This window comes from Urocitellus parryii, chromosome 9 (genome assembly GCF_045843805.1).
Source record: "Urocitellus parryii isolate mUroPar1 chromosome 9, mUroPar1.hap1, whole genome shotgun sequence".
NCBI classification, from domain to species: Eukaryota; Metazoa; Chordata; class Mammalia; order Rodentia; family Sciuridae; genus Urocitellus; species Urocitellus parryii.
This window is the reverse complement of record NC_135539.1, coordinates 38,794,769-38,819,087: the sequence shown is the minus strand read 5'-3', so window position 1 is coordinate 38,819,087 and position 24,319 is coordinate 38,794,769. Positions and strand designations below refer to the sequence as shown.

Here is a 24,319-nt window from a genome sequence, read left to right as displayed (position 1 = left end):
AGGATGCCCTTAAGGCATGGGTGGCATGTAGCTTGTCCATTGTCCCTCCACCAGTGACCATCCAGGAGAGGCTGAGGTGACTTGGAGCACAAGCCAGCTGTCAGACAGCATGAGCTCACACCTCTACTCCCCCAGTGCCTACCTGCCTCTTGGACAATAGAAATTTTTTTGGGGGGGGTACCAAGGATTGAACTCAGGGGCACTCAATCACTGAGCCCCATCCCCAGCCCTATTTTGTATTTTATTTAGAGACAGGGGTCTCACTGAGTTGCCTAGTGCCTAGCTGTTGGTAAGGCTAGCTTTGAACTCGTGATCCTCCTGTCTCAGCCTCCCAGGCTGCTGGGATTACAGGAATGTGCCACCGCACCCGGCAGGATTATCTTAATGTCTTCCCCCAAAGGATTCCCATGAAGATTATATGGGACACCATGAAAGGACCCCGGTTCCCTACCCAGGCAGGCCTCAGCCTCTCCATCAGCTCCGAGCCAGGCAGTGCTGAAACAGCTACAGGTCTCAGTCTTAGGAACCCAGAGTCCCCTCCCTAATCTCCCCTCTTTCTAGCACAAGTCCTAACAGGGTTGGGGGCTCATAGGTCCAAGAAAACCTCATTAAGTTACCCAAGACCATCTGGACCCAGGCAGCGTAGAAAGTGGTTCTGAGCCCTGCAGGCAGCCTGAACACGTCTCCACAGTGACAAGAAGGGCACTATTGGAAGCAGGGACAGGCACAGGCAGCAGAAGGTGCCACGTCAACCCATCAGAGCCGGTCAGGACAGCTTCAAAATGATAGAGGCTTGCTCAGCGACCCAGTCCAAGCCATTTTAGATCCCTGCTGGACCCCCCAAAAGCCATTTCTTTTGAGCAATAATTCAAAATCCTCACTGACCACCCAGCAATTACGCCCATGCAAATGTTTTGTCCCACGAATCTGACATTAAAGTCAGCACCATGGGCTGTCCATCTCTCTCTACAGGACAACTGGAGGTGGCTGCCTGGGTCCTGGGGAAGGGACGGCCTCCATTGCTTCCTGCTGAGATGGACAGTTGGTAGATGGACAGGCTGGAGGCCTGGCCATTTGTTTCTACTCTAGGCATCTGGGAGACCAACTCCGTGACCCAGGGGACTTGAAGCATGTTAGCCAACATCCCAATTAGGCCTTGTGTGGTGGGAACTGGCATCCTGGCGATGACCCAGCCCACTCCCTGAGGAGCTTGGGACCTGACCAGCCCTGCTCCGTCTCATTGGCACCTAAGCTGCCAGCTGCCTGGGGCCCTTGCTAGAGTGGCCCAAAGGCCCAGGACCTGCTGGCATGTGGCCTATGGACAAGGACCAGAATCCGGTGCTTGGGCACTTTCCACTTTGCCCTGCCAGCTCAGGAGAACATTTGTACTGAGGCTACCGCCTGGGGTGTCTGAGGTCCAACACCCCACAAAGCCCACCCCAGCCTGGGACTGTGATGCACCAAGGTGGCTGCAAAGGAGTCTGTCCAAGGTGTAAGCTTCCCATCACCCGAGGCCCCCCACTGCTCAACCTGCAGAGACTTCTCCACCACCGGGTACACACGGTCCACCTCCAAGGTTGTGTGACCCCCCCCAGGAGACACTGGGAGATACAAAGCCCAGCCTTAGTATCTAGGGACCCTCCCTAACCCTGGTGGCCTCAAGGTTGCAAATGTCCAACTGTCTGTGCTAAGCAGGGAGGACCCACACCCCAAAGGCTGCCCTTCCCTCAGTGCTGGGTCCCACTGAGGCTTCCAGTCAGAAGTGCTGAGGCAGGGAGGGCCCTCTCTGTTCAGGTCCCAGGTTCCCAAGGTCTCGGGCCACCCTAGGCAGGGGGCTCTGGAGAACCTAGCACAGCCTCTATCACGGAATTCTACTTCATTAGCTCTCAAGTCCCATGTATTTTTTGGGTACACAGAGGACCCAAAGCTTAAAGAAAAAAGAGAGCTGGGAGAGCCCTGAGCCCTCCTTGGGCCCCTGTCTGGAAGCCTGGGTTTAGTGGTCAACCTCTGCTCCAGGCCAATATGGGCTCCATTCTTCCCTCAATAACACAGAACCTCAGAGGAAAGAAATGGACATTGGGAACCTTCAGCTCAGACATTCTGGGATTCCAGCTGCCTGAATGTGGTGTCCAAGTTGATGTTTGGGGAAGTGGTCCACTCTATGGAGATACCAGTGTCCCCCATTTCCTGCATCCTCCTCAGCCCATCCCAGCTTAGCTCTAAATGGGCACAGGGTGCGGACACTGCCTGACAGACACATCCAAATCTGCTCAGCCAGAGGACGAATGAGAACACCGTCCTGCTGGGCACTCCTGCCCGAACTTGCCCAGCACTGTCATTTTCTTTCCCCATACATGAGCTCTGCAACTTCCAAGCCCCACGGCGGCTATCCTTAGCACACAAGGATCCAAAATTAAAATAGAGAAAGTGCCAGCTCCCTTGGTGGTTTGAGAGTTTCCCTGAATATAAGGTTCTAGCCGCAAAAATCCCAGTCAGGAACGACCCAGGGTAGACAGCAGGGAGGAGCGATGGCTTATGCAACACCCAGCCAGCCAGGTGCACCCAGAAGGGACAGGAACTGTGTGGCCCTCAGAGGGAGGAGGCCCCAGAGCACCCCTCCCACACAGAGGTCTTGGCAGACAGGAGCATGCACATTAAGAGAGGAAAAGGGAGGATCTGCGGAAGTCCTTCCTGGGGTCCCACGTTCATCTACTCTGTGCTCGAGTATCCACATCAGTGCCACAGCCCTGGTGCATGCTGGGCACACAACCAGTGCCCAGTCAGTATGTGGGTAAGGAGCTCATGGAGCATGATGTCTGATGAAATGGTTGCCCCTAGGGCTGCTGACCCCTACGTGCAGAAGGAAAGCTGGTCCCCACAATGGGACCAGGAGAGGGCATTGGGACAGGACTCCAAGCCTCTGTGACTAAGACTGGGGGCCCTGTCCTGAGCCATACTATGGGGATCCTCAGCTTCCTCTCATGTGTCTCAGCCACAGCTCCCCTTAGAAATGGTATCCTCCCTGCTCCGCCCAGGCTGGCCTTTGGGAGGACAGCCAAGACCCCGAGGAAGCTGTGTCTCAGACATGGTATTGGTTTCAGGCACGGAGTAGAGGCCATCCCATGGCATGAGTCGCCCTGGCAGGGGTGAGCTGAGTAGGGTCCAGTTCTCCTTACTTAGTGATTATCATGGCCACCTCCCTCTTCAAACTCCAGGCTTGCTGGAGAGGCCCCTGAGCAAATGCTGTCTCGAGGACGGCCCTCACAGCAAGCCCACCATGGTTCCCCTGACCTCTGATCAGACAGGAAAAGCTCCTAGCCCAGCACTGGCCACCACTGGGTAAGCACAGAGAGCCAAAAGGTGTGGCTGCCCCGGAAGAGGCACCCACTTCCAGTGGCCTCCGCCCAACAACAGAAAAGAAGGGGCTGTAGATGAACAGCTGGCCACACGTAGACCCCCAGACCCCAGCAGCCAGCCTCAGACTCTCAGGATGCTTCTCACCACGGGCCACTCTGCCCTCACCAGGATGGGGAAGCTGGCCCAGAGACAGCTGGGTCCGAGCTGGCTCAAACTGCGGCCATGGTTCTGGGTGATCCAGGTCAGAGTCCAGCTGATGGACCCAGTGGAGGCCGTGGGGCCTCCCTCACAGGGGAGCATGCCACCACTCTGGACAGAGCCCTTGTTCTTATCCAGGACAGTGTCCTCGCTGGCCACAGCCCTCCATACAACGCCATTCAGGGTTTTGTCCTCACTGCTCGCCTGGCCCGAGCGCTCTACCACACAGCCTGAGCCTTGGCCTCCTTCATTCCTGCCTGAGGCCTCTGCTCTAGTGTTCCCAGAGGGCAGATTTCTGAGGCCTTTCTATAAGATAGCAACCCTGCCCTGCTCCTGGGCGCCTCTACCCTCTTCTCCGTGATTTCCCCTCAGGAACCATCCATACACAGGTATGTGCGAGGTCACGGTCAGTCTCCACCACAGGCCGGCTCAGCCTGCTGCTTCTAATGTCCCCTGCTACAGAATGGAGCTTGGCAGGTAGTGTGTAGGTGAGCACAGAGCAGCCTCCTCCCACTGCGAAGGGTCTTTCCAGTCCAGAAGCTGCCCAGGTGACCGCATCAGCCTAAAGTTCCAGCTGCCCCCTAGGGGGTTGTACACACATACCCTCATAGTGCACCCACAAAGCATAGACATGGCGGCATGTAAGAACAAACCTAAAACGACAGTGGCTTAAAACCCAAGGGTCAATCCCCACATGAAAGAAGTATGGGAGTAAGTGGTCCAGCCCTGGAATGGTGGTCCCACCAAGTTGGCAGGAAGCCCTTCCTCATGCCTCTTTGCTCTATTCCCTTGGTGAATAGGTTTCATTCTATAGTTCATGGTCCAACATGGCAGCTGGAGGTCCAGCCATCACAACCATGTCCCAGACAGTTGGAAGGAGAAAGAGGAGAAAGAAAAAGGGACTTCCCTAGCTATCAGCCTGTCTTCTAAGAGGCTTTCCAGAATCCTACCCAAGACCTCATATTCGCCTCACAGGCTGTATCTGTTGGGGAGGCTGGGAAGTGTCTTGCAGGCACATATCCTCCTTGAGTAAAGCCAGAGTCTCTGTAGGGTATTGGGCCATAGCTTGGGGTCAGACTCAGCCTCTGCCCTCTGCCCTCTGCCTTCACTCACCATGAGGATGCGCCGGTAGCTGTCGCGGTCGATGCCCCAGAGCTTGAGGTCTGTCTTGGCCTTCACTGTGGCAGCCCTGGGGGTGCCGTAGATGAGTGCCAGCTCCCCAAAGCTGCCCCCCTCGCTGATGTTGGTCACCCACTCTCCATTCACATACACCTGCAGGGAACATGAGAAGAGTGACATCATGGGGGACACACGGGGACCACATTGGCTGCTTCCCACAGAGGCCTCCAAGCTCTCCCGGGGATCTCTTGCTTGAAGTGGAGCCCCACTTTCCCCTCCCAGCAGGTGGCCCAGGCTGTCATGGCTGTGGGCCAGCCACCCAGACAGCACCTAGCCCCAAAGGATGGGCCAGCACCAAGTCATGGAGCACAACCAAGCCCTCTCCCAGGCCCGTCAGCAGTTCAGCTGCCTACTATCAACCCTCAGCCTCTCTGGCCATCAGTTTCCCCAACTGCATACCAATGAGCTGGGCCTCACCACGCATGTGCTGAGATTCCACGTGGACACCCAACCTCTTGCCTTTCCCATTCATAAACTGCCCCTTGCCTCCCGCCACTCAGCAACGCCCCAAGGGTCACTGCCCCTTTGGCCTCCACTTCCATCAGCACATACTGCCCTGGCCCCCCAAAGAGCTATGTCAACTGTCTTTGGTTGCAAAACTTTTTCCTCCTGGGGCCTTTCCTCTCTCAGGGCAGCACCCAAGATCCTTGGCCTGGAGCCTGAACAGGAGCCCATTGGCTGGACGCCGCGGCTGAACCGTGCTGAGAAGGGACCCAGACAAGATTCCCTTTCAGCCTGCTCGGCCGTCGCGCCCTGCACAGCGTGCCTACTATGCATTGACCGTGCGCACGCAGCCCACACCCATGCGAGAATGGTGCAGATTGTTCATTATGCAGCGATTATGCAGATTTGGTTACTATAAATTGACACAATGCACTCTTTATTCCCGCAGCGTGTCAATGAGCTTACAGAATAGTTCCCATTGGCAAAATGGGTGCGTGTGGGGAAAGAATGGATTATGATGAATCATGGAGGCGATTCTTATGAAATCAATGACTCATTATCCAATCATAAACCCTGCACAGAATTTTCTATCTCAAGGAAGATGCCACACAGGTGATGGATAAGTGTGCCCAAGGGCGGGAGAACTGGTCCACCACCAAGTCTTGAGGGAGCAGTCTGCTATGGCTGTGCAAGGAAGAGACTCCACCTGGCGGCGTATGCTCCCCCTGCCCGGCCAGTCACAGTGGCAGGAGAGTCTGGCTTCCCCTCCACAAGCCCTGGGGGAATCCAAAAAGGAATCAAAAGACAACCAGCACCCCCCACCCGGCACACCATGCTGGACAGGAGGGTCACGGGTTGGGAATCCCAGTATTTTAGGGGTGAACTTAGAGAACCTCAGAAAACACTTCCCAGAGTATCAGATTCTGGTTTTCACAAAGGGAACCCAAGCCCGGAGAGGTTGGCAGAGATGTCATGGGCACAGCTGGCCGCCCGCTGAAGTTGCCACTCCTGCTCTGCTTCTGTTCCTGTAAGAATCTGTTTATGGGGGTACAACTTGGAATTTAGCATAAATGTGCAGCTCGATGACACCACTCAGAAACACCTGGCACCCTGTAAGGACACTCCCCAGTGCCAATCTGGCCAGTGGCTCATCGTCTGTGCTGCACAGTTCGTATCCATCTAGGGGCTAGAGCTTGGGCTGCCATACATCGATCTCTCAGGGACACTCTTGAACCTGCCAGAGCTGCCTCATTTCCCTGGGCAGTGAGCCTGGGGTCTCCTCTGCATCAAGAGGGCACCTCCTGCTTCGGTTTTAGCAGGTGTTGCTTAACCTCGATTTCCAGCACTTGCACCAACCAGCCCTCCCTTCAGCATTCCCCACTGATGCTCCCATATGTGGCCTCTGGCTGACATGTAATGCAATGTGGGCTGGGGACATGAATCTGAGGCTTGCAAAGGTTTGCTCAACACAGGAGTCCAAGCAGGCAGGCAACATCTGCAGCCGAGGAGGTGGGCAAGTCTCCCTCCTAAAACCATGAGGAAAAAGGAGCCCCTCAAATGGTGGGACACCTGGCCACCTGCCACAGGGCACAGGGCTGCCATGTCCTGGCCCAGGTGTACCCTCAACTTTCCTGGGGCCTATACATGAAGAGGGATGGAGTGGCTGCTGCCCCAGAGCATGCCCAGGGAGCCAGGACCCTCTACCCACGAAGACCCTTCCTCACTAAGGAGCCCAAGCCTCCCAGAGCTCCATCCTCGGCATCAGAGAAAACCATTGTGCAGATCCTGTGGATGGGCCCAGGGCCACCCCCCAGAGGACAAAGGGGCCATCCTTCTCGGGACACTGGCCTCTGTCACGGCTCCCGGAGCAGCGCGAGCCCCACCCAGCTGGTACGCAAAGGGGCTACTCTTGTTTTGTTTCATTTTTTTTGTTTTTGTTTTTTCTTCTTTTAAAAGAAAAATGGTGGGAGGCCCCACTGGGCTGCATTTATGCTCCACAGTGACTGTGGCTTCTCTGCTGAGCACGGCGCTCCCCCGGCCCCTCTCTCCTCCTTCCTTCCCTCCCTCCCTCCCTCCCTCCCCTCAGCCCATAAAGCGTCCCTCCATCCCCAAGTTGATTTCATCACTGGGGACCCTGCGGTAGATGACAGGTTCTTGTCCACAGGGGACTTTCCAGTCCAAGGGGACACAGGACACGGGCAAATCACCATACAAACACGTATTCATTGTAGAACATGGAAGAGCCACAAAGAAACTGGGAAACAATGTCTTGGAGAAGGGGCTGTGACAGTCCCCACGGAGGCAGATTTGAGCCGAGTTCTGAATAGCAAGGGCTCAGACCTGCAAAGATTTGTACAGAGAATTCAAAGCAGAGGGACAGGTGTGCCAAGGCCCAGAGGCAGGACTGGACATGGAAGACCCTGGATGCAGCAACACAGGGGGAGATGTTGATGGGCAGAGCATGTGGGTAGCCACCCTTTAGCACCAGAGAAAGGAAGGGCTTGGGTGGGAATCCTAACAGGAAACAACAGAGACTATGAGCACCCCCAGGAGACACTATCCTGTCCACAGAGCTCCCTGGGAGCCAAGCAGAGAGTGGCCAGGGGGCATCCAGAAGGCACCAAGAAGACCAGAAGGCTACACAGCCTGCAGCCTGTGGGCCAGCGGCACCTGTATCCACGGACAGTCAGAATACAGAGCCACAATCCCTAGTGGATCCCTGAGTGAGGCTCTAGTGGGCCAGCAACTTGCCTGCAGACAGGGAGAACCCCACACACAGCCCGTTCAGACTGCAGTGGGGCCAGAAGTAGAGAGAGGACATCCATCAGCTGACCAGCCGCGGTGCCCGAGCATCAGGGTCATGAGGCAGCACTGGATTTCTGTCCATTTCCAACTCCAAGCCTAGTCAGGGTGGAGCAAGTGTGGCCTGCCTGGCCGGGTGCACCTCCCCATCCCCAGGCACACTGGGCTATAGGAGCTCTAGGTGCCCCGCCCAGGGTAGGGGCTGCTTGGGCTCCCCAGGTATTTCAGGTCAGACTTGACTCCACAGAAAAGCACTCCACAGAGAAGTACTGAGAGAGAACAGAGGCCAGAACACTGGCCTGAGCTGTCACCTAAAAGGCGAAGGCAACCTGTGGCCTCAGGTCTCCTGGCCTTGCAACATGACTTAAGGGTGCTGACAAGCTATTGTTCTATTTCATGGAGTAGTGAGGACAAAACTCTGTTCCTGACCTCCCTCAGGCCCACAGAGAGTAGAGTCAGGGCACCTGTGTCCAGGTGAGCCAGCTCCCTCCCCACCTTAAGGCCCACACATCCCACTGCCCTCCTGCTCCCTCAGCCACATTTCTCACCACAGCAAGCTTGGCCCACCATCTTGATCCTCTTTAGTCCAAGATGCCAGGTGCTGAACTTGATTGGCCTTCACTGGGGGCTCACCCATCCTAGGGTTTCTGTCTGCACAGCTGGACCATGTAGGACAGCCTCACCGGTTGTTTTTACTCCTCTGGGTGGCCAGACAGCTGACAACGATCCCCCATGGATCCCAAATCCCAAATCCAAGCCATGGCCCCCACCTCCCCTCCCCTGTGACCACACACAGAAGGCAGGATTTTGTCAAGACCCTGAATCTAGAGTTTTCCACTGACTCCCTGGCCAACCTTGAGCCCCAATTCACGCTGTTGCTCCTTGGAACAGAGCTGTGTAAGGTTTGCCAGAGCCCAGCATGCCCAAGCCACCTGTCCCCATGTGAACACTGCTGCATTTGGGGAATCTCGGGGTTTATCACCCCCAACTCCAGGCATAATCATTGCCAGGCTGTATCCAACAGCCTGTGACTTCAGGCAGAGCCAAAAGGACACCAAAAAGAAATTCTGGATCCTGGATATGCTTCATGGGTGACATACACTTGGAAAGCTCCAAACTCCACAAGAAATTTCCATGATGGGCTGCATAGCCCTTGATAAATCACTAATCAAAACAGAATGTGCTGAAACCAGGGTGTCCCAGAGACATCTGCACATCCAGGTCCAAAGCGGCCAGTTCACAGCAGCCAAAGATGGAAGCTGCCCAGTGCTCTCCATGGTGACAGGTATGTGTATACAATGGATGCGACTCTGCCTTGAGTGGGAAGGACACTCAGACACATGCTACAGCATGAACACGTGATGCTCAGTGAAATAAGCAGGACACACCAACACTGTAGGATTCCATTGGTTTGAGACCCAAGAGGAGTCGGATTCCCATAGACAGAAAGCAGAATGGTGGGTGCCGTGGGCCTGGAGGGGAGGGGCGTCGGTGCGCAATGGGGACAGAGCTCCACCGTGGGAGGAGGGAAACTCTGCAAACCAGGATGGAGATGGCTACACAGTTCACTTCGTGATTCCAGCAGTGAAGGCTGAGTATATTTTACCAATGTAACCACATGGGCAAACACTGGATAATACCCCGCCCCAGTCGTGGAGCCAGATGGAGCAAGCCATGGACGGGGGGTACTGGGCTGCCAGGGAGCGCTCAGTCCTGCCTCCAATCTGGAAATGGCTCTTCCCCGGGACCCGCAGCCAGCAGGTCCAAGGTGCACCTGGATGGGTGTGCAGAGCAGGGAGTCCCCAAACAATGCGGATGGAAACCCCGTCTCACAGGGCTGGAAATGGAATCACACTCCTGAGCCCGTACAACTGGCAGCTGAGAGTCCTTTTAAGTAGAAATGCTATGTTCCATGAATAAAATAAATTGGAAGATATTTTTATACTTAGAGAAATGGATTACAGGCTCTTGGCAACATACCCACCGTGGCAGACTTTCTCAGAGTCTCTGGAAAACCATCATTTAAAGCTCGTGCCTCTTACATTCAGTTTCCTGGTCACCCTAGAGTGCCACTGGTCAGAGGGAAGCATCCACTATGTGGGGGTGCCCAGGACCCCCTGCCCAGCCTCTTTGGAATCCTGGGGGAGGCTGATTCCAGCCTGGGGATTGATGCTGGTGATGTCCCCATCCCTATAAGACCAGTGTCAGTGTCAGGTCACCTGCAGTGTCCCAGTATCCATCCTTTAGGATGTTAGAGGCATACACAACCCCTGGGCACCCTGAACCTGCAGGCTGTGCCCTGCAGAGGTTAGTTCCAGTGCCCTGGAGGTAGTTTACAGAAACCAGCAAACAGAAGGCAGCACAGGTCTCAGAAGTGGGCTGGTGACTGGGCTGGGCTCCTCTAGTGTGGTAATAACAGTAATCATCATAACATATGCCCCATAACTCAGCCTAGCTGCCCCACACACCATCCATTCATTCCAGATGCTTTACTGAGCATCTTTTGATTCCTTTAAATGTGGCTTTTGCCCATGCCCTTGGTGTTTCCCAGAGTGCCAGTGCTCCCTACCAAACAGCTCCCTCCGTGCAGTTCTGCCCTGGCCCCGCAGGGCACTCCCTGCCACCCACCCTATTGTGGATGGAAACTCTAAGGTTGATGAAGGTGCCGGGCACTCACATACAGCCCTGGTGGGGCAGGAAGGCTGGTGCTCCCTTCCACTACAGCCACCAGGTCACAGCCTTGCGCTCTCAGCACTCTGGATGTCCCAAATTTGAGGCTGCCCCAAGAACCAGACAACCACCAGGGGCACCCAGACATCTGGCCCTGGTGAGCAGGGGTCCAGCAAGGGCCTTAGTGCTTGCTACCTTTGTACCTGAGCCTGGAGCAGGGAGTGGGTGTAGATGGGGGACAGAGAGCCTGGATCTGCCAGATATTGTACTTGGGGAATTCCAGTTATATGGAATGACCTCACCTCTTCCTTCACCAAATTGTTTCCACATGTCCTGGGCTGGTGGGGAGCCAGGTGCAGCACTGCCCACCAAGATCACAGGGCAGCAGGGATGAGACCTGGCTGAAAGGGTGGAAATCTCCCAACCCCATGGCATGATGCCCAGGGGCCTGGACCCTGAGGCAGCCCCTCTGTGGTTGGGAGGGGTCCTGCTGGGATGAGCCTCAGGTTCAAGAAGACTCAGACTCTGCTTCAAAGGGAGGGCTCAGACAAAGGTGGGGCCATGTCAGTCCCCTGCCACCCCACACTTGATGCTCAAGGGAATCAGGGAAGAGGGTCAGGTCTGGTTGATGGCATAGCACATCATAGTTTGCAATGAGAAGAGGAAGGAGTGTGAGTCCAATGGATGTGGGGCAGATAAGGGTTTCTGCACAAGGCCGAGTGGCTGGGGCTAAGCACACGGGGAACCCTGAGCCTCCTGGGAAACTGAGCCGACTGGGAAACTGCGTACCAGCAGTTGCTCATGGGCAGTCACAGCCTGTGGGCCACAGGTGACAAGACAGGCTGGCATCCTCCCACCTCCTGCCTCCCTGGGCACCTTCAATGGGCCTGACATGTGGAAGGAGGGTGATCGCTGCATTCAGGACCAGGACAAGCTTGGGCCACCACAGGTGTGGGGCTGATGGTGGCACCTGTGTGGGAGGCAGGTATGGGTGGGGCTGCCCAGAAGGGTGGGAGGTGACGGAATGGAGGGGATGGAGGGCTCTACGCAGGGACTTTGGGTCTCTGTTAATGTCCCTGTGAGAAGTACAGAGATGAGGCAGCTTGAACAGGGAAGGACGGTGCCCAAACCCTCCTGCAAAACCCACTCACTGCTCAGACCCGCCCACCAACTTCCTTTAGATGCGTGTTGGAAGAAGCATCTCCTGGGACTCCCTAGTGAGGCCCTTCGGGCTCCATGAAGGAACTCTGGGGGCAGCATCTGTGTCTCCCACACCCATTCCCTTAGGAGAAACAAAAATACACAGTTCAGGATTCCCTGGGGTCGTCTCAATCCCTCTGTTCTGCCCAAGCTGAAGGCGTTCTTGGGTGGAGCTGGGAGATTCACAGGACCTTGGGGAATACGGGCAGGGAAGAGCATTCCACGGGAGGGAAGAAGACTATGAGTTGAGGCTGGGACTCTTGAGGGGCTCCTGGAGGCAAGGAGGATCTGTCCTCGGTCACCTGCCCAGGTTGGCATCTACCCCCACAGCAGGCAGAGGAGCAGGCCTGGGGGGTCTTGGGGGAGACACAGGAGACACAGGAAGAAGAAGAGGGCACCAGAAGGCCGAGGTCCTGAGGCGAGACACTGTTTACTAACTTCCTATTGGTTGTCAACCACCCCCACCCCTTGGGCAGGGCTGTCCTCCCTCCCTAGGAGCACTCACAGGCCAGTGCCAGCACACATTTAGGCAGAATGGAGGGGAAGAGTGGGGATGTTTTGGGGGACCAGGAGATGAGAACAGTGTGAGATTAGGAACTGGAAGGGCAGCTGGGAGAAACTAGGAGCAAGCCCCCCACACACACACATACACACACTCTGCCCTCTGCTCCTCAGCATCACGGACCAGGCAGCAGAGCCACAGGCACCTTCGGACCTGCCCCACCCAGCACTGGAGTCTGAGCTCACTCCTGGCCTGTGCCACCCCACCACAAGGCCTGGGTTTGGACAGGACCCATACCCCATGCCAGGAACACACACCACCCCTGGGACAGGCTGAGGCAAGGTGAGGTGGGCAGAGCAGCCCCATGCTCCCATCTCCTCTGCTAACCCTGAAGGAGGCAGCAGGAGGTGCCTGTGGCCACAGGTCGGTCACCTCCTCCTCCTCCTCCTCTTCCTCCTCCCTGCACATCCTCCACAGCTTAGCAACCAGAGACCTTTAGCTCCTGCCTCAATTTCCTTATCTGGGGGAGACAGGATCCCCGAGACACAAAGGCTCCCACAGAGACCTGGTTAGGACAGAGCTGCCAGACTCAGCTCAAGACAAAGCTCCAGGGCTCATGACAAAGAAATCTTCGAGGGGACTCAGCCTGAGCCCCCGGCAGGGCTTTGGAGGTGAGTCACTTCCTGTGCTGCCAACTCCGGAAGCGGGTACGCCCGCTTGGTTCCCAGAAACACGGCAGCGAGTGGACACAGATGGGCGCTGGGGAAATAAGTGACTAAGTGCCCTTCCCCAAAATAGCCTAGACTGGACAGAGGCTGGGGGGCCAGGGGCCAGGCCCTGAAATAGCTTACCCTGCCTGGGGCGGCGTGGCGTGGCATGGCTGCACAGCCACAGGGGCTACCTAGGGGCAAGGTGGGTCCTCTGCGGACGGTGGCACAATCTGGTGGGGGCAGGCACAGCTGGGATGCACCCCAGTCCAGAGGGGACTTGGTAGCAGGCCTGGGAAGCAGAGGCGTCTAGGGCCTCAGGATCTCCAAAATGTGGGACAGACTCAGTCTCTGCCTTCAGACTGCTTCCTGGCTGTAGTGGAAACTACTTGTTTAAAAAAACTACAAAATATAAACTGAATTATGAAGGAAGGGCGCCTATAGGGTGAGAAATTGGATGCGTCTGCTGACGCCCAAGCTGAGGAAGTAACATTTAAAAGGACACCAAAAGGAGAAGTGGGCACTCTCAGTGACCCTGCCTAGGGGAGTCAGAGGTCTTGGCAGAGGGACCAGCAGTGGCAGGCAGGTCGCGGTATGCTTGACTTAGAGGCTACCTCTAAATCAACCCAGTCCATCCACTGCCATTTGCCACAGTGGGTGGGGAGTCACAGGCTCTCAGTACCAACCCCGTGGGGTGATGGTGCCTTCGTGACAGCGGGATCTCCAGTTCAAAGCTGGCACCGGGCTCATGGAGAGTTTTCCCCACCTTCAATGTTCCAAGAACCAAGAGCCACACTTAAGTGGAGCGGCCATCACTGCAGGCTGGACCAAGGGCCAAGGTGGGATCTCCAGAGCAGGCGACACTTCTTGCACAGCAGTGATGGCCGCTCCACTTAAGTGTGGCTCTTGGTTCTTGGAACATTGAAGGTGGGGAAAACTCTCCATGAGCACGGTGCAGCTTCTGAATGGTGATACGCTGTCACGAAGGCACCATCACCCCACGGGGGTTGGTACTGAGAGCCTGTGACTCCCCACCCACTGTGGCAAATGGCAGTGGATGTAAGACTGGCCTGTTCACAAGCTACTGATTTAGAGGTAGCTCTAAGTCAAGCATAACAGCATGCACCTGCTCTCCATGCTCTGGCCCTCTGCCAAGTGGACAGCCCAGGGCCATGGCTGCCACTGGTACTGCCCACAGCTCCATCGTCCACTGTGCTGCGATGGGGTATTTCTACATTACCTTTTAAATGAAATGTGTTGGTTTTATTGATTGAAACATTAGAAACAGAGCTGGTGCACAGCTCAGTGGTAGAGCACTTGCCTCACATTTGCAGGGCCTGGTTTGATTCCTAGCACTAGGAACAAATAAATAAACAAAACATTAGGATGACATCACTTAGAGAAATGCTTCAGACCTATGCTTGCAACCCAATGATGAACAATGTGAAGTCTTCAAACCAGACATGGGAAGAAGCCTGTTTTCCAAAAATAGTAATCAATACTCACATCTACTTCCCCTTGGTCAATTACGTAGAAATTATCTCCTTCATTCCCTGCAACAAAGAGAGGAGAGGTGCGTGAGGCCAAGTTGGGACACATGAGTTACAGTGTTTCTGTTTCTCTTGAAACTGTGCCTACATTGTTCGGAGGGGCCAGCAATATCCTGAGTCTCATCCGGGTCAGATGAAACCAGGGCCTCTTACATTCTAGGTAAACTCTCTGCCAATGAGTCACAGCCCACCCACCCACACACATATACACATTCTCTCTCGATAGATAGATAGATAGATAGATAGATAGATAGATAGATAGACAGACAGACAGATACATTCAGTTATTGGAATGTGTGGGCTCTCTAAAAGATTCATACAAGACAAAATATATGTTTAATGACCCTATATATTACATATGGAACATCTGAAGTTCTCTGATATATATACATGTGTGTGTGTGTGTATGTGTGTGTGTGTGTGTGTGTGTGTGTGTGTGTGTATACACTGGGGATTGAACCCAAGGGTGTTTTACCACTGAAACCACATCCCCAAACTTTTTATTTTTTATTTTGAGACAGGGTCTTGCTAAGTTGCTTAGGGCTTCACTAAGCTTCTGAGGCTGACTTTAGACTTGCAATCCTCCTGCCTCAGCCTCCTGAGCTGCTGGGACTACAGGTGTGTGCCACCACACCCAGCCCCATCCAATGTATTTAATGACAAGTAGATTATGGAAATATATCAGGTCAACTAGAGTTTTGCTAGTTTCTCAGGTTTCACCAGTGAATTTTCTCAAAGACAAACAATGAGTGGTTCATGCTAATATGCTTCAAGTTCACATCTCCTGGGGGCCATGACTCTGAGGTGGCAGCACATACCTTGCTGTATGACTGTCTCCCCGGCGATGTGAGTGACAGGGAACATGGCATCAAAGATGTCACTGAAAAACAAAGCAACACTGATTGGGGCTGCAGGTGGCACCATGAGTTATACCTGCCTCTCTCAATGCATAAACTCCTGCTTCCACTTGCCAGAACACAGCCTTCTTGAAATCAAAGTCATCAGGGAAAATGAGAAAATCCACGTAAGTAGAGGAGCAAGGCTTAACGCCCACCACAGTTCCATGATCCAGAGATCCCCCCGCCATGGGCCCCGGTATCCCACCCTCCGGGTCCGTTCAGCACAGATGCAGCTCCCTCTCTGGCTCCTTACAAAAATGGGATCTCATAATACCCTGTGCTTTGGATCTGCTTAAAGAGCAAAAGTCACTATAGATTGTGAACATCATTCCACTGGAACACAGCCATCAACCTCCTTTTTTTTTTTTTTTTTTCCTTTCTTTCTGGGAAGACACTTCTAATCCAAGAGGAATTCTGGACTCTGAATATGGAAATGAGACGTGAGTTCAGTGCCTCTGTGCTGGGAACACAGATCATCTTCCACATACTGACCCCATGAGCCAGTGGCGCTAGGGCATGGGCTATGCCAATCCGGCAGCCTGGCCATCTAATTCTAAATTTAGAGGTGACATGGGCCATTGGAGCAGGATGCCAAGGGAAGTGCAGAGGAGCTGGCACATCCCCGAGCTGGCAGAGGTCCTGGGGAAGTGGGGAAGAAGTGGTTGGATGGGACAGAGAGCTGTACCTGTTCCTGGCCCCTCCATCTAACCAGGACTGTCACCAGAACATGGTCAGAGACATCAGCACTGCTCCCTTGAAATGCAATAACCACCCCTGGAATGCTTGGCTTCCCAAAATAGAATCTATGGAAACAACACGACAAGGGAAAGTGTGTCAGAGACCCCAGGAAGGACGCACATCACTCTGAAACTTCAAGAGTGGCTTCCTTGACTGTTTTTAAAGGAGATTCTTGGAGGCCTCTGCAGGACTGGTAAGTGGCAGAGGACCTGGGTGCTCACTGGCTCCAGAATGTACAGAGCTGCCTGGGAAGCAAATGCAAAATTAAAGACCCAAACAGTACTGTAGCCTCCCGTTTCCAGGGTCCAGAGAATATAAATAAGTAATTCTTAAAATAGTGGCTGTTTTCTGTCTATTTAAGAAATGCTTCTTTTGAGTTTTTGTTCCTAACTCGGGTAACAACCCAGTTTTGTTTCCTGCCTTCTCTGGGAGAAGCAGGGCAGCGCCCCACAGGGGCTGTAGGGAGGTCACAGCTGCCCCAGGCATCCGTTCCCTGGCGGGTGAATCCTGGCCACTGCATCCCTGGTGCATCTGCAGCAGTCATCTCAGCCCTGGTTTTTTTAAGCTGCATTTCTTTAAAACCACAGAATAAGGACTCTCGGAAGGAACAGATCTTTGAGAAATGATTTTACAATTCCTCCCTCATTTAAAACAAAAATCTCAACTCACAGTGGTAAAATATTTTTAAATGCCATAAATAATCAAACAGACACTGCATACCCTCCAACTGGCTTGGGCCAGTGTCCTCGTTGTCCCACACCTCCTGTAGACCTCTCTCCTCTGCAAAGCTATCAGCCTCAAAGGCCCCAGGGCATGGTGGGAGTTGCTACCACCCCAAGCCCGCTCCAAATTGTCACATCACACATGTGCATCCATGAAAAAGGCCATTATTATTTGATCTTTATCAAAGTAACTTTGGCAATTTTGTTCTCCCTCTTGACCGGTTTTCTGAAGGTCATCCAGGTGAAAACGAACAATTCTGGCACTCTCCTTGAACCACCCAGTATCGCCTGTGCATCCATCCCTGCCCACATCCACATGTCTGCAGTCACAAACTGGGCCACAGTACATATCCCAGAGCTCCCCAGGATTGGGGGTGGGGGGGACCAAAAAAGTCCAACTGCATCCCCCAGGATACGGGGCTTATACTCTGCTGTGCCGCCATCTGGGCCTGGGCCAAGGCTGGTGTGGGTTAAAACCTTTTTCTGGGGGATTTAGATCTCCAGACTGGGAGGCTTGGTCCTTGGTATCAATCACAGCAGACTTTTCTGCACACCCAGGTGGGTCTGCCAGGTAGCATTCAGTCACCTCTGAATGACGACACAGGTGCCCCTAAACTGCATCCTGGGTAGATGAAGAAGCCACAAATTTTGGCTTTGAACAGGGAGGCTGGGAGAGCCCGGCCTTGGGAGCCTGGTTTCCCTTCAGAAGAAACTTTGTTGTCCTCTGGCTCACAATGGATGAAGGCCTGAGGCTGTGGACTTGAGCTCAGGTCAACTCTGCCCACTCTCTCAGCCCAAAGGCTGGGCCTCCTTTTCCAGTGTCTGTATCCTTTCAGACAAAACCCCATCCCTTCCCCTCTCTCAGCGCTAATGGCATTAAAAGGCATTGGACTCCTCTGTCCATAAAAAGAAAAACAATTTTCTATCCTGATCCAGAAGATACCTCTGGAAGGTCTTACCAAAGCCGCTGGCATAGATTTTAAACCCCCTCACATTTGGGCCCTCACCCCTGCCAAGAGGAACTGGCTTCTCACTTAAGCCTTAGAGGTATGCTGGGTTCCGGGGGTGCAGAAAGCCCTGTGCCCAGGCTCCATGGGAGAGAAAAATAGCAGCTATCACCTCTAGTGGGCACCTAGGGCCAGGCTGGGCACTGTCCCAAGAACCCTTCATTCACCCCTTATTCTCTCTACCCATCTCCACAGACCAGAAGTACAGTAAGCTCTGTCCTTCAGACAAGGAAACGGGACACTTTGTTCAAGTTGAGCATCTGGAAAGAGGTAAGGCTGGCTTCCACCCTCCCGTCAGCATTAAGCCTGTGTTCTTACTCTGCCACCCTCCCTAATGCCTGGCCTCCCCTGGGTACTTTAAACTGCATTTCTTTAAAACCACAGAATACCTGGGTGTAGTGTTCTGCATGTTCTGCAAACAGAGCAGGCTCCTTTTCCTTCTTCTTCCATTTCTCTGTCTCTCGCCAATTTTCTCTCACACACTCCCTCAGTACCCTAGACTGGTTTCTGAGCTGGGAGACTAAGGACATGAGTGTTTGGGTGGATACCCCAGTTCTTTTCAGGCAAGTGACCAGAAAGGAGCCCAAGCTAGCAAGGCCAGGGCTGGCCCATGGTGCTGGATCAGGATGTTGTCCAGAGATCTGACTATCTTGCGTCCTGTCCATACCCTGGCCTGGATACAAATGAATCCACTGTGTCCAGATCCCAACTCTCACCTGACCCACAGCCCAGAGACCACTGGAAGTCTTTGCCCAAGCTACTCTCCATCTGAGCCTCCCCTGCCTGTAGAACCTCAGTTCTGGTGCTTCTCACCCTCAGGGGTGGTTTCCTGGCTTCTGCCTCCTAATTCTGAGTTTGCAGAATGAAGACCACATGTCACTGCAGTCCGCCATCTTCAACCCTAGGACCAACTCATAGCAGGTATGCAGTGCAGTATGATGGAAGGAAGAAAGGAAGGAAGGAAGGGAGGGAGGGAGGGAGGGAAAGGAAGTGTGGATGCATGGATAGATGATTGGATGATTGGACAGATGGGTGAGTAAATGGATGAGTGGGAGGATGGATGGGTAGATAAATGAGTGGGTGAGTGGTTGGGTGAGTGGGTGGGAAGGGAAGAGTGAGGAATGGGAAATTAATGGAAGGCTAAACGGCTACAAATACCATTTCTATGAATATTTGTAGCAAATAACAAAGGTTTCCGTGCTACCGACCTTTCAATTATCAGCTCCACATTTAGGAACTCATTTTGGTTTATTTATTTGTTTGTTTTGGGTACTGAGGATTGAACCCAGGGTGTTTAACCCTTGAGCCACATCCCAGCCCTTTCTATTTTTGAGACAGGGCCTACGTTGCTTAGGGCCTAGTTAAATACCTGAGGCTGGCTTTGAACTTGGGTTCCTCCAAGCCCAGCCTCTCAAGCCACTGGGATTACAGGCATGCACCACCATGACCAGCAGAAACTTATTTTTAAAAAATAATTGAAGGAATATGAAAAGACAAATGTACAATGATATTCACCAAAGCACTGCTTACATTAAACAAAACCCCCCAAAAAATGTATATTTAAAGATTTGTCAAATGAATCATAGTACTTCTAAATAATATGATAGTGTGTGGTCATTAAAAATAGGGATATGGATACACATGATAAAGAAGAAAGATGTTTACCAGTGAAAAGATACTGTGTGTGTGTGGTTGGGGGGAATGGTTAGAAAATCAGTGCAATTTGAAAAAAAAAACAAAAACAAATTTGGTACAGTCTCAGTGACAGCAATTTTCAGGTGCAGGGGGGATGAAGCTGTCATTCTAATGTGTCTTGTGATTGTGTGTACTTCATGTGTATTTTCTATGATCTGTAGTTAATTTATGTATCTATGTTTTTTAAATGATGCAACTCCTCATTGGGAAATTCCACAACTACTACTGAGGGTAGACTTGGGGGCCCTTAACATTTTGAAAGCATCCAGAAAAGGCAAAATCCAGACTTTAAAATGTTAAAACATGCTTATCGGAGTGTGGTGCAGACTCCAACCCCATAATGCACTTGGATGCATATGGGATAGAAACCAGCAGCTTATTCACAGCCAGACATACTTTCAAACTGTCCAATGTGCCAAACACACCTCTAGAAACTACATATGCTAAACTTCACGGCCTCTCCTCTAAGTTGCTGCAAGTGAGCAATTTGGCAAAGCTTTTTGACCTTTAAAAGCTTAACATGCTTCCAATATATGCCGAGGAGGCTCAGGGTTCCCCAGCAAGGGCCCTGCAGGAGGATCACATGCTAAGATGTGGCAACCAAGTCCCCTTCTCTCGGCAATGGTCACATACTTCTTCCTGAACAGAAAGGGATCCTGGGTCTCAGCAAGTACTCACACAGGAATCCTCAGCTAAGGATGTGTTTCCAGAAACCCCCTCCCAACAATCCTCCCCCAAACCCTTGGGCAGGTATGGCAGTGGTATAGTATGAGGGTAGTGACCAAGTCAGTGGACACATGCATGGCCCAGGTAACGTGACTGTGATCCTCCTGTCATTGGGGCAGGACAGAGGGTCCTGAGCACACAGGGAGAGAGCCATTCCTGCCAACCATGCCCTGCACACCCAGCCAGGACAGACAGACACAGGTTCAGTACTTCCAGAGATCCACAGAAAGCAAGTCCTAGGCCACTGTCAGGCTACATGCTGTCAACGTTTAGTGTCACTTTCCATGAATAAAACACACAACAGTATATCCAAAACAGAACTGATCTGCCTCCCTGGACAACTCCAGGATGGGGTGACACAAGCTAGGACTCCTGGCTTTGGAAAAAGCCCCTACTTCCTAAAGCAACTCTGTATTAGAGCACCAGCAACTGACCCCAGTCCTGGGCTGTACCCAGCACCCTCCACCCAGGAGCATCAACATTCCTGTACTCACCTTCACAACTAGGGCCCCTTATTTTTCCCACCCTACAGATGGGGAGATGGAGGCTCAGAAGGCAGAGAAGGTGCAGCAAGTCTGGGCCAGGGTAGCAGGCCCTGAAACCTATGCTACCGCCATCATTGAGGGCCCCAGAATGTACCAGGGACCATGCCGGGTAGGACTCTAGGCCCTATGGTGCAGTGGGTCCACCATGAGGATCCTGCCTCCCTGTCCCCCTGCACTGGAAACAGCCCCCCACTCTCATAGCAAGATGAGACCTCTGCAGAGATGTTCTGAGGGCCCCCCAAAGGACAGAGGCTGCCTGGACAGAACACTCCATTGACCACAGATCTCTGTAGATGGGAGCAAAGGTACACAAGAGCAAAAGAGGCAGAAGGCAGGAACCATATCTACAGACCCATCCACCTGCATACATACCCATGTGCTCAGCACGCAGTGGAGCCCTAGGGGTAGGTCTCCACTGTTCCAACAGCACAGACTGTCCATCCGACCACACCCCTCCTCCAGCATCCTTTCTTAAACCTTGGGTGCAAACATGTAGCCCTCTGCTCCCAATGCTCACTGACTGTTCTTGTTTTATTTATATAGTTATTCCCCTCCACTCTCAGTCCACCTGAGCTAAGACATTTGTGGTATCTCCTTTTGTCTGTTTGTTTTCTCTTAAGACAGATCTTGATCCCATAAAGAGTTTTGTGCTGCAGCCTCAGGAAGCATGATGCATCTTGGGTCTGCCTGGGTCAAGGCAACACACATGGGCTGCAGTGTGAGTTCCATTTACTGTGTGCTTCTTAGCTCTACGTCTGGGCTTCTCTTCGAGGGTCTGTTTCTTTGGCACGCTTCCTTTCCTGTTCTCACTGTCTGCCCATCTTGACAGCAGGTTGGTGTCTTTTTTTTTTTTTCCTGACAATTTATAGGAATACTTGTCCATTTTAGATTTTGCAAATATTTTTTTTTTTTTTTTTTTTTTGCAATTAGCTTCCTGTCAGTGTTTGCATGTGCCCTTGGTCAAGCAGATTTCTTTCATCCGTTTGTCCACTGTAGGCTTAAGAAACTGCTCCCAACAACCAAGTCACCAAATACAAGCCTTTATTTCTGTGTTATTCAGCTTGGGCCGCTATGACAAAGCACCATGGATCAGGCAGCTTAAACAGGACATTTGTTTCTCACCATCCTGGGAGCCAGAAGGAAGTAGAAGTGCCAGCAGGTTCGTTCCATGAGGACCTGCAATGCCACCTTGTCACTGTGTCTTCGAATGGCAGAAGCAGCTCTGGTCCCTATATCCCCTTATATGGCCACTAACCCTGTCAAAGGGCCCCATCCTCATGACCTCCAAAAGGTTTCATCTCCAAATGTCACATTGGGGGTCAGGGCTTCAACATATGGAATTGGGGGAAGGGCACAATTCAGCCCATAGCAATTACCTTCTGCTAAATACATCATTTCCACATCCATTTTTGGTCTTTAGTCAATCCCATAGGGGACCAGTCCTGTCTGTTCCTAGACAGTCAATTTCCCTGGCAGGTTACTCATCAATCCATCACTACTGCACACACAACACAGTATCCAGGGGCCCATTCTGGAGTTCTAACCCCCCAGGACCTCAGAATGGGACCTAACTTAGAAACACAATCCCTACGGGTGTCATTAATTAAACAAGGTTATACTGGAGGAGAGGGAACCTAATTCAATATGTCCCATGTTGTTACAATGGGGATACACACATAGGGAGACCGTCTTGTGAATAAGCACAGGAGAAGATGGCCATCACTGAGTTGAGGGCAGAGGCCAGGAACAAAGCCTCCCTTACAACCCTCAGGAGGGTCAAACCAGCCCATACTTTGATCTCGGTCTTCCAGCCTCCAGAACTATACCACCAAGTTTGTGGTATTCTGTTACAGCAGCACTAGAAAACTGATACATGGTTTCCTGTATAGTTGCTCATTTAATTCTCACAACAACCTGTAACATTTATTATCATTGTTCCCATTTTCCTCTTTTGTGGGTAAGAAGGCAACTGAAGCAGAGGCTAAGGAACTTGTGTGAGAGTCCACAGCTACTAAGTGGTAGTAGGTGGATTCAAAACCAAGCAATCTGGCTCCAAAGTCCTTGCTCCAGCTATTGCCTTGAATGGCTTCTCACATTTGTAAAGCATTAAGCTACCACATGTTCTTTCAGGTCTCTGTTATGGTTTAGATGTGGTGTCTCCCAGAAGCTCACATATTCGAAAGTGCAAGAAGGTTTGGAGGAGACTGCATTAGAAGCTTAACCTAATGAGTGAAATAATCCCTGATGGGATTAATTAAATGATAAATGGGAGCGGGTAGGGTGTGTGGCTGGAGGAGGTGGTTCATTGGGGGCGTGGCTATGGGATATATATTTTGTATCTGGCAAGTGGAATCTGCTTTCTGATCACCATGTGAGCTGCTTCCCTCTGCCACATTCTTCCACTGTGATGTTCAGCCTCACCTTGAGCCCTGAGGAATGGATTCTGTGGCTATGGGTTGAGACCTCTGAAACCGTGAGCCCTTAAATAAACTTTTCCTCCCCTACAGTTGTTCTGGTTGGGTCCTTTTAGTCACAGCAGCAAAAGAAGCTAAAACCCCGTCCCATGTCATGGTCCCATTGTCTCTTTCTGCACCCGCCCCCTGCTCCATGGAGGACAGGGCCTCCTCGTGTGCTTTCTGGTAGAATGAGCCCTCTTCTGTTTCCAAAATGACTGAGCTACCTCCTTTATATTCTAGATTGTGTTTACTGCCTCCCATAATCCAGCTGCCATTCCAACCAGGACTGCTCTGAACCCACAAATTAATCTGGGGAAAAACAATATAGTGGCATGGTCTCACTCCAGCAAGACCTCCTTTCATTCAGGTATCTCATGTCCTCCAGGCAGGTCTGAAACTGTCTGCTCAGCTCTCCACCCCATAACCTTTCCTAAACAAACCTACTTCCAGTGATCGCAGCTAGGTGCCCCCTGAGTGCTCCCCACTCCTGCCTCTACCTCCCCTCACTCTCCTAGACCCCGGGCTGCCATGCTGCTGTTCTAACAGGGGTCTGATGGGGAGGAGCAATTGATTTTCTTATTGACAGATTAAAAACTGCCTGTAGCTATGGATCGCTTGAGCTTCCTAATCCTGATTTCTATAAATTGGGATTGCACAAATCCTGCTCAACACTCATAATAAACTTGAGAGTTCTTCTGTCATTTCATGTGAACTTTCACAGAGATGACGCTATTTGTCTTCTCTATTTTCTTCCAATTCTTATTCCTTTTTTTTTTTTCCTCCTGGGAGCAACCACAGATGGCCTTCTAAGGGCCTGGAGCAGAGCTCCTCTGCTGGGATGTTTGCTGACTTGTGTGTGAGACCTGCACTAAAGGAGAGCTCCCTCCACTCTCAGTTGCTAAGAATCTCTATGATAAACACT

At 52.4% G+C, this 24,319-nt stretch overlaps 1 protein-coding gene across 1 annotated transcript in view; it reads right to left on the bottom strand.

Annotated features, from left to right (window-relative positions):
- Positions 1-24,319, bottom strand: part of Prkar1b (protein kinase cAMP-dependent type I regulatory subunit beta) — a 121,863-nt gene that overhangs the window by 25,466 nt on the left and 72,078 nt on the right. The window contains exons 5-7 of the mRNA XM_026405676.2: positions 15,428-15,489; positions 14,566-14,612; positions 4,669-4,827 (exon numbers count right to left, since the gene is read on the bottom strand). Coding sequence (XP_026261461.1) covers positions 4,669-4,827; positions 14,566-14,612; positions 15,428-15,489 — 268 coding nt within the window. The remainder of the gene's footprint in view (positions 1-4,668; positions 4,828-14,565; positions 14,613-15,427; positions 15,490-24,319) is intronic.